This window comes from Microcaecilia unicolor, chromosome 9 (genome assembly GCF_901765095.1).
Source record: "Microcaecilia unicolor chromosome 9, aMicUni1.1, whole genome shotgun sequence".
NCBI lineage: Eukaryota > Metazoa > Chordata > Amphibia > Gymnophiona > Siphonopidae > Microcaecilia > Microcaecilia unicolor.
The window spans coordinates 137552213-137565611 of record NC_044039.1 but is presented as its reverse complement, the minus strand read 5'-3'; the positions used below and the strand labels follow the sequence as shown (position 1 = coordinate 137565611).

At 46.6% G+C, this 13399-nt stretch overlaps 1 protein-coding gene across 1 annotated transcript in view; it reads right to left on the bottom strand.

Annotated features, from left to right (window-relative positions):
* The window catches only part of RBM25 (RNA binding motif protein 25), a 350786-nt gene that overhangs the window by 27361 nt on the left and 310026 nt on the right, over nt 1-13399 (bottom strand). Inside the window, exon 17 of the mRNA XM_030214739.1 lies at nt 1354-1401. Within this exon, the coding sequence (XP_030070599.1) occupies nt 1354-1401 (48 nt within the window). The remainder of the gene's footprint in view (nt 1-1353; nt 1402-13399) is intronic.

Below are 13399 nucleotides of genomic sequence, written 5' to 3'. Positions count from 1 at the left end.
CACTTAACCCTCCATTGCCCCAAGTAAGCCGCATTGAGCCTGCCATGAGTGGGAAAGCGTGGGGTACAAATTTAACAAAAACAAACAAAAAAAACTATAAATTGCTCCTCAGATCCATGTTTTGTAGATAAGCACGAGACATACATGTTTCTCAAACCATATGTGCTGAAAGTAGGACTGCATGAACATCATTACTGATTTTATTTCATGACCATAACTGGATACTTGAAAGAAAATTAAATCTAGGTTTTTTTGCTGCTGTTTATAATAGCAACTTGTACCCTGATCACTTTGTGGCATCACTCAGCACAATTTTATATTTGTATACCTCAGACCAATACTTCTAGAACATGCCTTGACAAATGTTCGTACAACCTAGGAGGAAGTGGCTAAGGTTTTCTCCACTTCCCCTTTTCCACTGAAATTGAAGAACCAAGAGAAAGAGGCAACTATGTCCGTATTGGGTATCCCCTCCAACTCTGCTGGTACCCTTACTCTATTAATTTTGTTCTTATACCTTGCTCTCCATGACCTTATCCCCACCAACATTCTCTCAACCACATCCTGCATTCCACCTTAATAGGTCTATGACCTGCCGACTGTAGCACCTCTTTGGCTGGCATTATTCTCAAAATCACCATCTCATCCCTCCTGCTCCGCCTAGTAGTTAGTGCAGTGGACTTTGATCCTGGGGAACTCCCACTGCAGCTCCTTGTGACTCTGGGCAAGTCACTTAACCCTCCATTGCCCCTGGTACAAAATAAGTACCTGAATATATGTAAACTGCTTTGAATGTAGTTGCAAAAACCTCAGAAAGGTGGTATATCAAGTCCCATTTCCCTTTCTGTGGCCTACATGGGCCTGCTGACAATCTTCTTCTTCTGCCTCTGCAAATCCACTAATGTTCCCTTCTCTTCTGCTGCATAAGCTGTTAGGATAAGCGATCACAGATTTGATATACAGCCTTTCTGTGGTACAACCAAGGCGGTTTCCATTTATTATATGTAGGTACTGTCTCTGTCTCTAGTGGACTCACAATATAAGTTTGTGTACCTGGGGCAATGGAGGGTAAGGTAATTTGCCCAGGATCACAAGGAGCCACAGTGGGAATCGAACCCAGTTCTCCAGGTTCTCAGCCACTGTGCTAACCATTAGGCTACTCCTCCACCGAAGTCACTGTCTCTTCCCCACCACTGGCCTGCAGGCTGCAGACATCATTCATCAATTCTTGGTTGCCTTGGAGACATTGCACCTAGGTTTTGTCAAGGCCTGTTCTAGGGCAATTTAAAATCCTGACTTTTGAAGATTAAAGGCACTCTCTCAACATTAATTTATCACCAAAAAACAACTTACCATGGCAACATCATCTAATATGCTTTGTGGTGAGCTATGAGCCATAACCTAAAAGAGAAGACTGTATTGTTACTTTTGAAAGAAAACAGGTGCAATAAATTTCAAACATGGACATTAGAAAACCATAAAAAAATGTTTTTTTTAAAACTATTACATTTAACGGGATACAAGAGTGCAGGCACCGATAGATTGTTCATATAGGCAGCTTGCTTGTAAGAATTTATTATTGTGTTTAGACTAAGAATATAATCTCCACATCAAATTCAGGCCCAACATCTGAACCAGGATCCCCAAACCACAGCAACATAACCTGGGCCATAGACCAACTCCTTTTTTTTTTTTTCAATTTAAATGTATTTTTTATCCACAAGTCCTACATTCTCTCTTTGCTGTCATCATTATTAAGGTAAGAACCAAAGGAAACCAGAGCCTAAATCCTGTTTCTCTCTCCACTTTCTCAGGTACAAGTTAGATTGTAAGCCTACTTTGGCAAAGAAATAACCCATGTACCTGATATTATCTCACCTTGATCTCAGATTTGGAAAAGGTGAGTTAGCAAATCCAGATTACAAATGTAAATTTAGTAGACAGCATCATTAGCAAGCCGCTTATCATCAAACAGGCTCAGAGGGATAACTAAGAGAGAGAGGGAGGCACAGTGCGAGTATTCTCCCTTCCCAAATAGCTTGCACCACCCTTGCTAATTCAGTTAGTCACCCCAACCTCTCTCCTCCACAGTCTGACAGAGTGGACATCAAGAGAGTAGAGCCAGAAGCCTAGAACTCCTAGTTTACACCTCTTGCTACCTTCCCCACACCCCAATGATCAAACTACAATTCAGGGCCACCAAGAGACTGAACCAGGCCTCCCTCTCCTCCGATCACCACTGCTGCTGCCCGCAGGAACTGCAAATACCTTGGCTAGCGGGGATCTCAAGGCTCCGCCAGCAGAGTCTTCCTCCAGCACTGCTCTTTCCTCTCCCGCATTGCCTGCCCCTGCGGCTGCTTTTTCTCTCATGTCACTCATGCCCGAGGGGGAGGACAGCCCCTTGGCAGGAAATGCAGCAGAATGAAGAGCAGCGCTGGAGGAAGATCTCTTCTGCTGGCAGGGCCTTTTGGGGGGGGGGGGGGGGGGGGGGGGAAAGACCCCTGCCAGCCAAACTGGAAGTCCTGCTGTGTCTGCTCCTCTGGGTCCTCCCCAGCCTCCAAGAAAGGCCTGGCGCCAGAGTTTTCTCTCTCCTGCTGGGACACGATCACTCAAATCCCGTCAGGAGGGAGAGAGAGAAAAACAGACCCTGGCGCTAGGCCCCCCTTGGAAGCCCAGGCCTGGGGAATTTTGCCCCCCTCATCAGCCCTGCTACAATTAGGAGTCTGAATCCCATTGTTTAAACTGTGTGGAAAAAAAAAAAAAAAGAGCACAGGTAACAGGAAAAGCAAATTATGAATGTTGGAAGGGGGAGGAAGCGTCTCTTAAGTTGCCCTCTCTCCAGACATCAAATACCAAGGACAGTGGTGGGATTAGGGCTCTTGCAGTGTTTGAGACTTCACTGGGCAATCTGGCCCATTTAAGCACCTGGAAGAGCCCTGGGTTCCAGGGCCACGCTGCCCTCTGGTTTGGCCATGGATACAGCTGTACAACTGTATATGTGTCCTCCTGACACAATCAGTGATAGGCCTATACTGGGCCTCCTGGGCCTTCCTTTGCCAAGGGGAGAGAAGGGAATGCAGAATCCAAAAACATCACAGGCCTCTGAAGCCACTCAGGCTGTGCAGGATTTTAGCAGTCTGGTGGCATTAGCTGCAGTTCTCACCAAAATAGGATAACTATCGGCAAAAGAAGGAGAGGGCCATTATAAATCCCACAATTCACCTGGGGGCAGTGCAGAGGCTGTCTGTGAAATTGCTGTGGGACCACTGAAGGCTAGTCTGAAGCTGAAGGTCAAAGGCTAAAGCTCAGTGCTTCAGAAGGTTGGACTCTTGCCCACTCATACCAGAGAAAGGTCCATGGACCGATCTTGGGAGCAAAACCCTGGCCAAGGCTCTACCTTAAGAGCTGAGGGCAAATCTGTTGACTGCACCCTGGGAAGACAGGCCTACTTTGAAAAAAATCTGCTGCAGGAGTCCAATCTACATATCTCCTGGAGGCAGAGATACGGAAAGGTTCCAGGCTGCACCACTCCCTATACTGGTGATGTCACTGAAAACAGTTCAGATTCTCTGCCTCTACATAACTGCCAGTCTGGACTGGTCTAGAATGATTAAAAGGAAATGTGCAAGTTTATTTTATGCATATTCCCAGGACTGGTTTTGGAAGACCAACCCATTCAGAAAAATAAAATGTCCAGACGGGTACAGAAAAACTTTTTCTTTTCAGTTTTTAGTAGGGCTGTATTTTGATTGGATTGGGGGAGGCATGCATTTCCTCTTTCCCACCATTACATATCATACCTTTGCTGGTGGGGATGGCAAAGCCCTGCCAGTTGAAACATCCACTGCCAAAGTCCCTTGTGATGCCTCAGGAGTGAGGAAGTAAGCGGGGTGCCTTTAGCCACCAATGCTGGCACTCCTGGAACATGCTCAGGTCATGCACATAACTAAGCATTCTTGGGGAGTGCAAGTGTTGGTGGTTGAGGCACCTTGCAGACCTCCATGCTCCTCAGGCAGTACGAAGAGGAAGGGAGTGACTCAGGAGCAGATTTCTTCAGCTGGCAGGGCTTGAGCTACCCCACCAGTCATTAAACAGGCACTGCAGCTTTGGAGGGGGCCTGACCCCAAAGGAGGTGGCCCAGATCTCCAAGGCCCCTGCCCCCCCCCCCCCCCAGTGGCTTGATTATGCCACTGATTAGAGGCCCAACATCTTCCTCTCTCTCACCTTCAGGTCCAACTCTCTTCCCTTCCTCTCCTGTACCCCCAAGGTCCACTATCTCTCTCTCTCTTCCCCGCCCCACCCCTATCCAACACCTCTCCCTTTTTGTTCCTTCCCTCCACCCTGTCTACCCCAGGTCTATTAGCTCTCGGTCCCTCTCTGAGCCCAACCTCACTCTTCTCCTCCCCTTCCTCAATTTGGCTTCTCTATTTAACCTCCCCTCCATACACAGTCCAGCAACTTTCCCTCCTCTTTTAGCCCTGCCCGCGGTTCTCTCTTAATTCTCCCCTGCCACCCGCCCGATGATTTGTTACATTTGTATCCCACATTTTCCCACCTATTTGCAGGCTCAATGTGGCTTACATAATACCGGAGAGGCGTTTGCTGACACCAGTATGAACAAATACAAAGTGATGTTATGGTAGGTAAAGTTCGTGTGGCACTGCCACAATAGGGAATCGTATAGCGGGAGAGTTGTGTTATGATCTCTCCCTACCTCCTCCTGGAGGCGCTCTCTCCCCTCCTCACCCAGTTTACCTTTAGAATCAAGTCCTTGGCCCTGCAGTCGTACTTTAAAAGTTGCCTGTAGCTTGCACCTGGCCTTCCCTCTGACCCAAACAAGAAGCTGCATCAGAAGGGGGTGGGATGAGTCAGAGGAAGTCCCAGTGCAAGTCACTTTTCAGTACGGCTGCCACAGCTGCAGGGCTGGAGACTTACTCAAACCTAAAGGTAAACTGGGTGGGAGGGCGAGGGAAGAGAGAGCCGCTGGAAGTCCATGCGGGCGGGGGAGGTAGATTATTAAATCACAATCAAATTTTTAATTCACAATTAATAATTAACGTGTTAATCACAGTGTTAACCACGATTAACGAGTAGCCCTAGTTTCTAGTAAATGGAATATGTTGGTTTTGGAAATGTGCATCTCTTGTATGCGAGATGGAAAACATCTGGATGAGGATGGCCGTACACCAGTCTGGTTTTCAAGATACAATAAATAAATACACATACAATAGATCTGCAGGTACACTGCCATGCATAGCCCTCAAATGATTAGAAGTCCCCACCAGGGCCACGGGGGGGGGGGGGGGTCTCCAAGAGGGGCCCATCGCCACGGTCTCTCGCTCTCTCTTCTGCTCTTGACAGGACCGAGTGATCGCATCCCGACAGGAGAACAGAGAAAATTCCGGTGCTGGGCCCCCCTTGGAGGCTGGGGAGGACCTGCAGCTTCCTCCAGATCTGCTCTTCTGCAAGTTGCTTGCTGAGCAGCTGCTTTTCCTCTCAGGCGCGCATGCTTGGTTTTGAAACTGAGCATGCCGAGAGGAAAAGCAGCCGCAGGCAGTTCGCACCCCAAAGACCTCCAAGAGGGTCTGACCACTGAGCTGAAATGAGCTCCTGAATAGCCTCATGCACATGGAAAGCCTTCGAAGGCTTCCTGGCGCTGGTCATTTTAGGATTGACCACGGTAGCTGTAGCCGCCTCACGGTCAGCAATATTCAAGGTTGTCAAGGTGTAGGAGATCAGGGAAGGCAATTCATCCTTATGGAAAAGACGAACAGCAGAGGGATCATCCTCCTGAAACAATTTGCCCTCCTCCAATTCGTCCAGACGTGAAGGGCGGAGAGAATCCCCTGAAAGGACGGCAAGGAAAGGCGGGTGAGCAGAAAGGGCCACCGACCTTGCCTCAGATTCCGCATCCACCCTTCTCCTCTTCTGGGCAGGGAGCTCGAGAGGCTTCTGAGATCCCAAATCCTGAGAGAACCCTAAGGAGGAGGAATTAGCCAGGAGCTGCGATTGAGGGAGGGTCCACTTTAATAAGTAGGCCTGATGAAGTAGATGGATAAATTCAGGAGAAAACCCTTCCCCCCACTCCCCCCCCCCCCCCCCAAAGCTCCACTAGAAGGGCCAGATGCAGGAGTGAGGGAGGAGCCCCAGACGAACAGGAGGTCAAAGTAGCAGAACTGCACTGTCTTGACATTGCCTTCAGCTGATTGGCAGAAAACATAACGCCTGCAGGCAAAATGGCGCATGCGCGCGCCAGAGGACTCAGGGCAGGAACCCAAGTACCCTGAAGTTGCACTATCCTCTGTAATGGGCTCAGAGCCCGCTAAACAGATGCTGTCAGCTGATCACCTTTTGCCTAAGGGAACACTGCTTTACAGTTTCAGCCGTCCACGCGCCCGGCACGAACCTCCACAAGCAAGAGAGAGGAGAGAAAAAAATTAAGTACTCACAAGACACGTGGCTTTGGCCAGCAGCAGCACCACCCAGCGCAGTCCTGCAGCCACACAGGCTCTGCAGAAGAAGAGGGAAACACCGCTCCAGTTCTGTCAGAGCTGTTCGTCTGTGCTTATTATTTTTTTTCTAAGATTGGTGAGGAAGGCAAAGACACACAGGACCCAAGGCTGAGAAATAGGGTAAGACGGGGTGAAGGAGGGACCCAGCATGATTCCAAAGAGAACCAACAAAGGCCAAAAGACCCTCAACTCTCAACAGCCCAGGAGAATATCCCAGAAAAAATCCAGGAGCTGATGAGAAATCGTCCACCACCTGCTGGAGATAAGAGATATATTGGCTACTGAAGGGGCTGGTCGTCTAGTTTAAGTTATCTCTATCTCCACCTATGGGCAGATGGACGCAACCCACCAGTTACTGGATTATCTGCTGCATGCACTAAGGAAAGAGAAGATACTAGTCAGAGTAGTGAAAATAGAGAGAGAATGCTGTACAGAAGGGAGGAAAGAGAAGGTGTTGGAAGAGAGGAGAGTTAGCAAAAAAAAAAAAAAAACATGAGGAATAATAGGATGGCTGGGGTGAGGAAAATGAACAGAAAAATCAAACCAGGAGACCCTGGAAAGAGCATAAGGTGGATGGGACTGGGGAGAAGGGGAACACAGTAAAAGATGGATGGGACTGGGGAGAAGGGGAACAGAGTAAAAGATGGATAGGATTTGGGGGAAGAGAGGAAAAAGAAAACGATGGGACTTGGTGGGAGGAAGAAGGGGAACAGAGTAAAATGCGGATGACATTAGGAGGTGGGGGTGGGGAAGGGAGGAAGGGAAACAGTCTTTAGTGAAGAAACTTCAATCAGCGTAGAACACCGCTGCCCATCTTGTTTGCAGTTTTCCTCATTATACCAAGGCAACTCCTCTGCTGGCTAAATTACATTGGCTTCCAATAAATTCTCAGAATAAACTTTGTTTATAAAATTTTGTATGGTTTATTACCTTGCTAAATGCAAAACCTGCTAAAACTACCTTTATAAAACGCTTTTCCTACATCTAGGGGACTCTCTCATCCTTCATTACCCAAGTTGTAAGAAGCTTCATTATAACTCTAATCATAATGCAGGCATTACCTATCAAGGTACGAAAATATGGAATTCTCTGCCTAATCATAAGTACATAAGTATTGCCATACTGGGAAAGCCCAAAGGTCCATCGAGCCCAGCATCCTGTTTCCAACAGTGGCCAATCCAGGTCACAAATGTACAAAACATTTTATACTGGTTATCCCAGAAATAGTGGATTTTCCCCAAGTCCATTTAATAACGGTCTATAGACTTTTCCTTTAGGAAGCCATCCAAACCTTTTTTAAACTCCACTAAGCTAACCGCCTTTACCACATTCTCTGGCAACGAATTCCAGAGTTTAATTACACATTGAGTGAAGAAACATTTTCTCCAATTAGTTTTAAATTTACTACATTGTAGCTTCATTGCATGCCCCCTAGTCCTAGTATTTTTGGAAAGTATGAATAGACGCTTCACATCTGGGTCATTCCATGTCAAGTGGTCTGATTTCAGAGAAGTGCCCTGCTTGACCATCACGGATTTCGATGAAATTTTCTGTGAACATTCATACAGTGGTGGAAATAAGTATTTGATCCCTTGCTGATTTTGTAAGTTTGCCCACTGACAAAGACATGAGCAGCCCATAATTGAAGGGTAGGTTATTGGTAACAGTGAGAGATAGCACATCACAAATTAAATCCGGAAAATAACATTGTGGAAAGTATATGAATTTATTTGCATTCTGCAGAGGGAAATAAGTATTTGATCCCCCACCAACCAGTAAGAGATCTGGCCCCTACAGACCAGGTAGATGCTCCAAATCAACTCGTTACCTGCATGACAGACAGCTGTCGGCAATGGTCACCTGTATGAAAGACACCTGTCCACAGACTCAGTGAATCAGTCAGACTCTAACCTCTACAAAATGGCCAAGAGCAAGGAGCTGTCTAAGGATGTCAGGGACAAGATCATACACCTGCACAAGGCTGGAATGGGCTACAAAACCATCAGTAAGACGCTGGGCGAGAAGGAGACAACTGTTGGTGCCATAGTAAGAAAATGGAAGAAGTACAAAATGACTGTCAATCGACAAAGATCTGGGGCTCCACGCAAAATCTCACCTCGTGGGGTATCCTTGATCATGAGGAAGGTTAGAAATCAGCCTACAACTACAAGGGGGGAACTTGTCAATGATCTCAAGGCAGCTGGGACCACTGTCACCACGAAAACCATTGGTAACACATTACGACATAACGGATTGCAATCCTGCAGTGCCCGCAAGGTCCCCCTGCTCCGGAAGGCACATGTGACGGCCCGTCTGAAGTTTGCCAGTGAACACCTGGATGATGCCGAGAGTGATTGGGAGAAGGTGCTGTGGTCAGATGAGACAAAAATTGAGCTCTTTGGCATGAACTCAACTCGCCGTGTTTGGAGGAAGAGAAATGCTGCCTATGACCCAAAGAACACCGTCCCCACTGTCAAGCATGGAGGTGGAAATGTTATGTTTTGGGGGTGTTTCTCTGCTAAGGGCACAGGACTACTTCACCGCATCAATGGGAGAATGGATGGGGCCATGTACCGTACAATTCTGAGTGACAACCTCCTTCCCTCCGCCAGGGCCTTAAAAATGGGTCGTGGCTGGGTCTTCCAGCACGACAATGACCCAAAACATACAGCCAAGGCAACAAAGGAGTGGCTCAGGAAGAAGCACATTAGGGTCATGGAGTGGCCTAGCCAGTCACCAGACCTTAATCCCATTGAAAACTTATGGAGGGAGCTGAAGCTGCGAGTTGCCAAGCGACAGCCCAGAACTCTTAATGATTTAGAGATGATCTGCAAAGAGGAGTGGACCAAAATTCCTCCTGACATGTGTGCAAACCTCATCATCAACTACAGAAGACGTCTGACCGCTGTGCTTGCCAACAAGGGTTTTGCCACCAAGTATTAGGTCTTGTTTGCCAGAGGGATTAAATACTTATTTCCCTCTGCAGAATGCAAATAAATTCATATACTTTCCACAATGTGATTTTCCGGATTTAATTTGTGATGTGCTATCTCTCACTGTTACCAATAACCTACCCTTCAATTATGGGCTGCTCATGTCTTTGTCAGTGGGCAAACTTACAAAATCAGCAAGGGATCAAATACTTATTTCCACCACTGTACATGTCCCCAATGAATACTGGTAAAGTTTTACGTTCGCCGATCCAATACTTGTTGAGATATAGTAATCTGTTTGACCCCATACTGCAGCCTTCTATGGTATGACTCAGAGATTTCGGCAACTTTGAAACACTGTATCTCCGGCAATATTTTGTTGAGAGAAACAAAACTTGGCCATCTTGTACAACTTTTTGTGCTCTATTAAACAAAATAATACAAAAATCTTCACGAGCGACTTCCATGAAGAAAACTTGGAGCAAACTTGGTCAGAAAAATTTGCGGCACGAAAAAATTGTAAAGTTTGCCTTTTTATATCTCTGGAATTAAAGGTGTGATAAATGTGAAACGTTGCACACGACAACTTAACACAAGGTTTTCAAATATAAAATTTCATTCTCCGCCATTTAAGTGAATGGACTGTGGGCGTCCAAGCAGGGCGTGCAACATAGACGCTCCTGATAGTTCTTCTACAACGTACCTTTTCTTGCTGAATCATGCCGAAAAGGAAGGGAAAGCCGAGGGGACCACCCCTCCCGAAGCAGGTCCCTTCCCTACCTGGGCAGCAGTCTTTGCATTTTTGGTCTCCACTCCAAACGCGGACGTTTCCATTAGCAGGGCGATCTTTCGCTCAGCCTGCTGGGACCGTTGACCCCGCCGCCGCATGCACCCGGAAGCGCTGTACCGATCTCTGAAGGTAGAGTGGAATCAAAGGAGTGGCGCACCCCGGAGGCAATAGCGATGCCTGATACAACCTTAGGGCTGGCGCAGGGAGCCCAGCGAACGCCGGGAATATCGTTGGGGGAAACCACAGAGGAACCGCTGTTAACAGCAACGCAAGAAGAAGTTACTTCTTGCGTTTTGGCGATGCAACCTCTGGTTAAACCCCAGGAGGTGTCGCTGGAGACGATTTGGACGGCCCTGGAATCTCTTCACAAGGTCTGTACCTCATTTATTACTGTCTCCTTGAATAACTCCACGCAGAAAAACTCATTAAGAACCCAGACTGAGGGGATATTGAAAAAGCAAACTGACCTGGAAGGACAAATGGGGGAAATGTTTCAACAACAAGTATTAATTTCAGGGGATGGTATACTAACTCGCAGGAAACTTGAGAATCTTGAAAATCAGTCAAGAAACCTGAATTTAAGACTATTAAATTTTCCAAGGTCTACATTTGTTATTCCCAAGGATATGTTTGCTAAATTTTTGAAAGAAGTATATAAATACTCTGTGCAATCATTACCCCATCTTCAAAAAACGTACTTTCTGGAAATGAAGACTACCCCACAACAGGGTACTTCTAAACAGCCTAATCCACCTGAAAGTTTGGATTTAACAAATTTTCTTGAGCAATCAATGGATAATACAGAGACTAGAGCAACCTTAATTGTAACATTTGTCTTTTTGCAAGATAAAGAATCTTTAATGAGACTTTATTTAAAAAATATTCACCCGGAATTTAAAGGAAGCAAGGTCTCTAAATTCCCAGACATTGCACGACGGACACAGCAGAGGTGGAAAAAATTCCTGGACATGAGACAGGAATCTCTTAATACTGGGGCGGTGTTCCAGTTACGATTCCCATGTAAATGCATGTTGATATTCAAGGAGAAAAAATATATATATTCTTTGAACCTGAGTAATTGCGGTCCTTCCTTGATATGAAGAGGAACCAGGCTCCAAACCAAACACTGAGTCCCGGAAAAATTTAGGAACCACTGCTTGTTTTCTTTAATTCACTTATTTGCTATGCCAACTTCCTTTGGTCTACAATCCATCTTGAATTCACTAATTTTATTTGTGGACTATCAAATCCATTTTCAGTATAAAATTTCTGTATAGATTATTCTTCTCTATCAATGTGTTGTTTGAAATGGATATATCTATTCAAAGAGGTTTATCTTTGTTTAATTTGAAACTAATAAAGACATTTAAATATAAATTTCATTCTAATATTTTCCATTAGTTCACAAATTGAGTGTAAAGTTGATGATTTTTGCAAAAACGCCAAAAATAGGATATTTTTAGCCCACTTTTACCAAAAAATACCTTCTGGAAACTCTTTTTAATCATTTTCATTAGAAAGAGCAAGTTTCAAACCCCTTAAAAAAGTAGGGTTGGTTTTTCATTGCTGGCATGGAACTTGGAGTAATTTATTACGAACCCCAGTAGCTCTAGCACCTGAATAATCATTCGCATGGACTCCAGAGCACCGTCCTCCGAGGTGCTCTTCACCAGCCAATTGTCGAGATAAGGGAACACATGCACTTCACAGTCTGCGTAGCGATGCTGTGACTACTTCTAGATATTTTGTAAACACTCTGGGCGCAGATGCCAGGCCAAAGGGCAGTACACAGTACTGAAAGTGCTGTGTTCCCAGCCGACATCGAAGATACTTCCTGTGAGCTGGAAGTATCGAGATGTGTGTGTAAGCATCCTTTAAGTCCAGAGAGCATAGCCAATCGTTCTCCTGAATCATAGGAAGAAGGGTACCCAGGGAAATCATCCTGAACTTTTCTCAGACTAGGAATTTGTTCAGGGTCCTTAGGTCTAGGATGGGACGTATCCTCCCTGTTTTCTTTTGCACAAAGAAGTACCTGGAATAGAATCCCAGCCCTTCTTTTTTAATGTTTACCCCACGCTTTCCTACTCATGGCAGGCTCAATGCGGCTTACATGGGGCAATGGAGGGTTAAGTGACTTGCCCAGAGTCACAAGGAGCTGCCTGTGCCTGAAGTGGGAATTGAACTCCCATGGTGGAAAGGGTTTGACCGCATGGGCCTCTAGAAAGGCGGCGAGTTCCTCTGCAAGTACCTGCTTGTGCTGGGAGCTGTAAGAATGAGCTCCCGGTGGGCAATCTGGAGGATTGGATTCCAGATTGAGGGTGTATCCTAACCAGACTATTTGAAGAACCCACCGGTCGGAGGTTATGAGAGGCCACCTTTGGTGAAAAAACATTAACCTTACTCTAACCTGCAAGTCATCCGGTACAAACAATTTTACTGCGGCTATGCTTAACTGGAGCCAGTCAAAACCTCGTCCCTTGCTTTTTCTGGGGAGCAGCGTGCTTTAGGCACACCCTGTTGATGAGAACGAACGCGCTGGGGCTGAGCCTGAGTAGGCTGTCGAGAAGCCAGAGTGTACCTGTGCCTAGCATAGGAATAGGGAGCACTCCTCTTCCCCTCAAAAAACCTCCTAGATGAGGAGGTTGTAGCAGAAGGCGCCCAGCAGGAGAGAGAATCCATAGCATCATTATGCTTCTTGATCTGGTCAACAAAATCCTCTACTTTTTCACCAAAAAGGTTATTCCCCCCCCCCCCCCCCCCCCCCCCCCCCCCAGCAAGGTATATCTGTCATCCACTGCTGGACTGAAAGATCCAGGTCAGAGGCACATAGCCATGAGAGTCTACGCATCACTATACCTTGAGCAGCGATTCTGGATGCCACATCAAAAGAGTCGTAAGCGCCCCTGGCCAGGAATTTACAATACGCCTTCTGCTGCCTGACCACCTGGGGAAAAGGCTCGGCCTGCTCCTGAGGGAGGGCAACAATCAAGCTACACAGCTGCCTCACCGAGTTCCGCAAGTGTACGCTTGTGAAGAGCTGGTAGGACTGGATAGGGGCAGTGAGCATAGCGGCCTGATACGTCTTCCTCCCAAAAGAGTCCAAGGTCCTAGCTTCTCTGCATGGGGGCACCGAGGCATAGTCTCTAGTACTCTTGGCTCTTTTG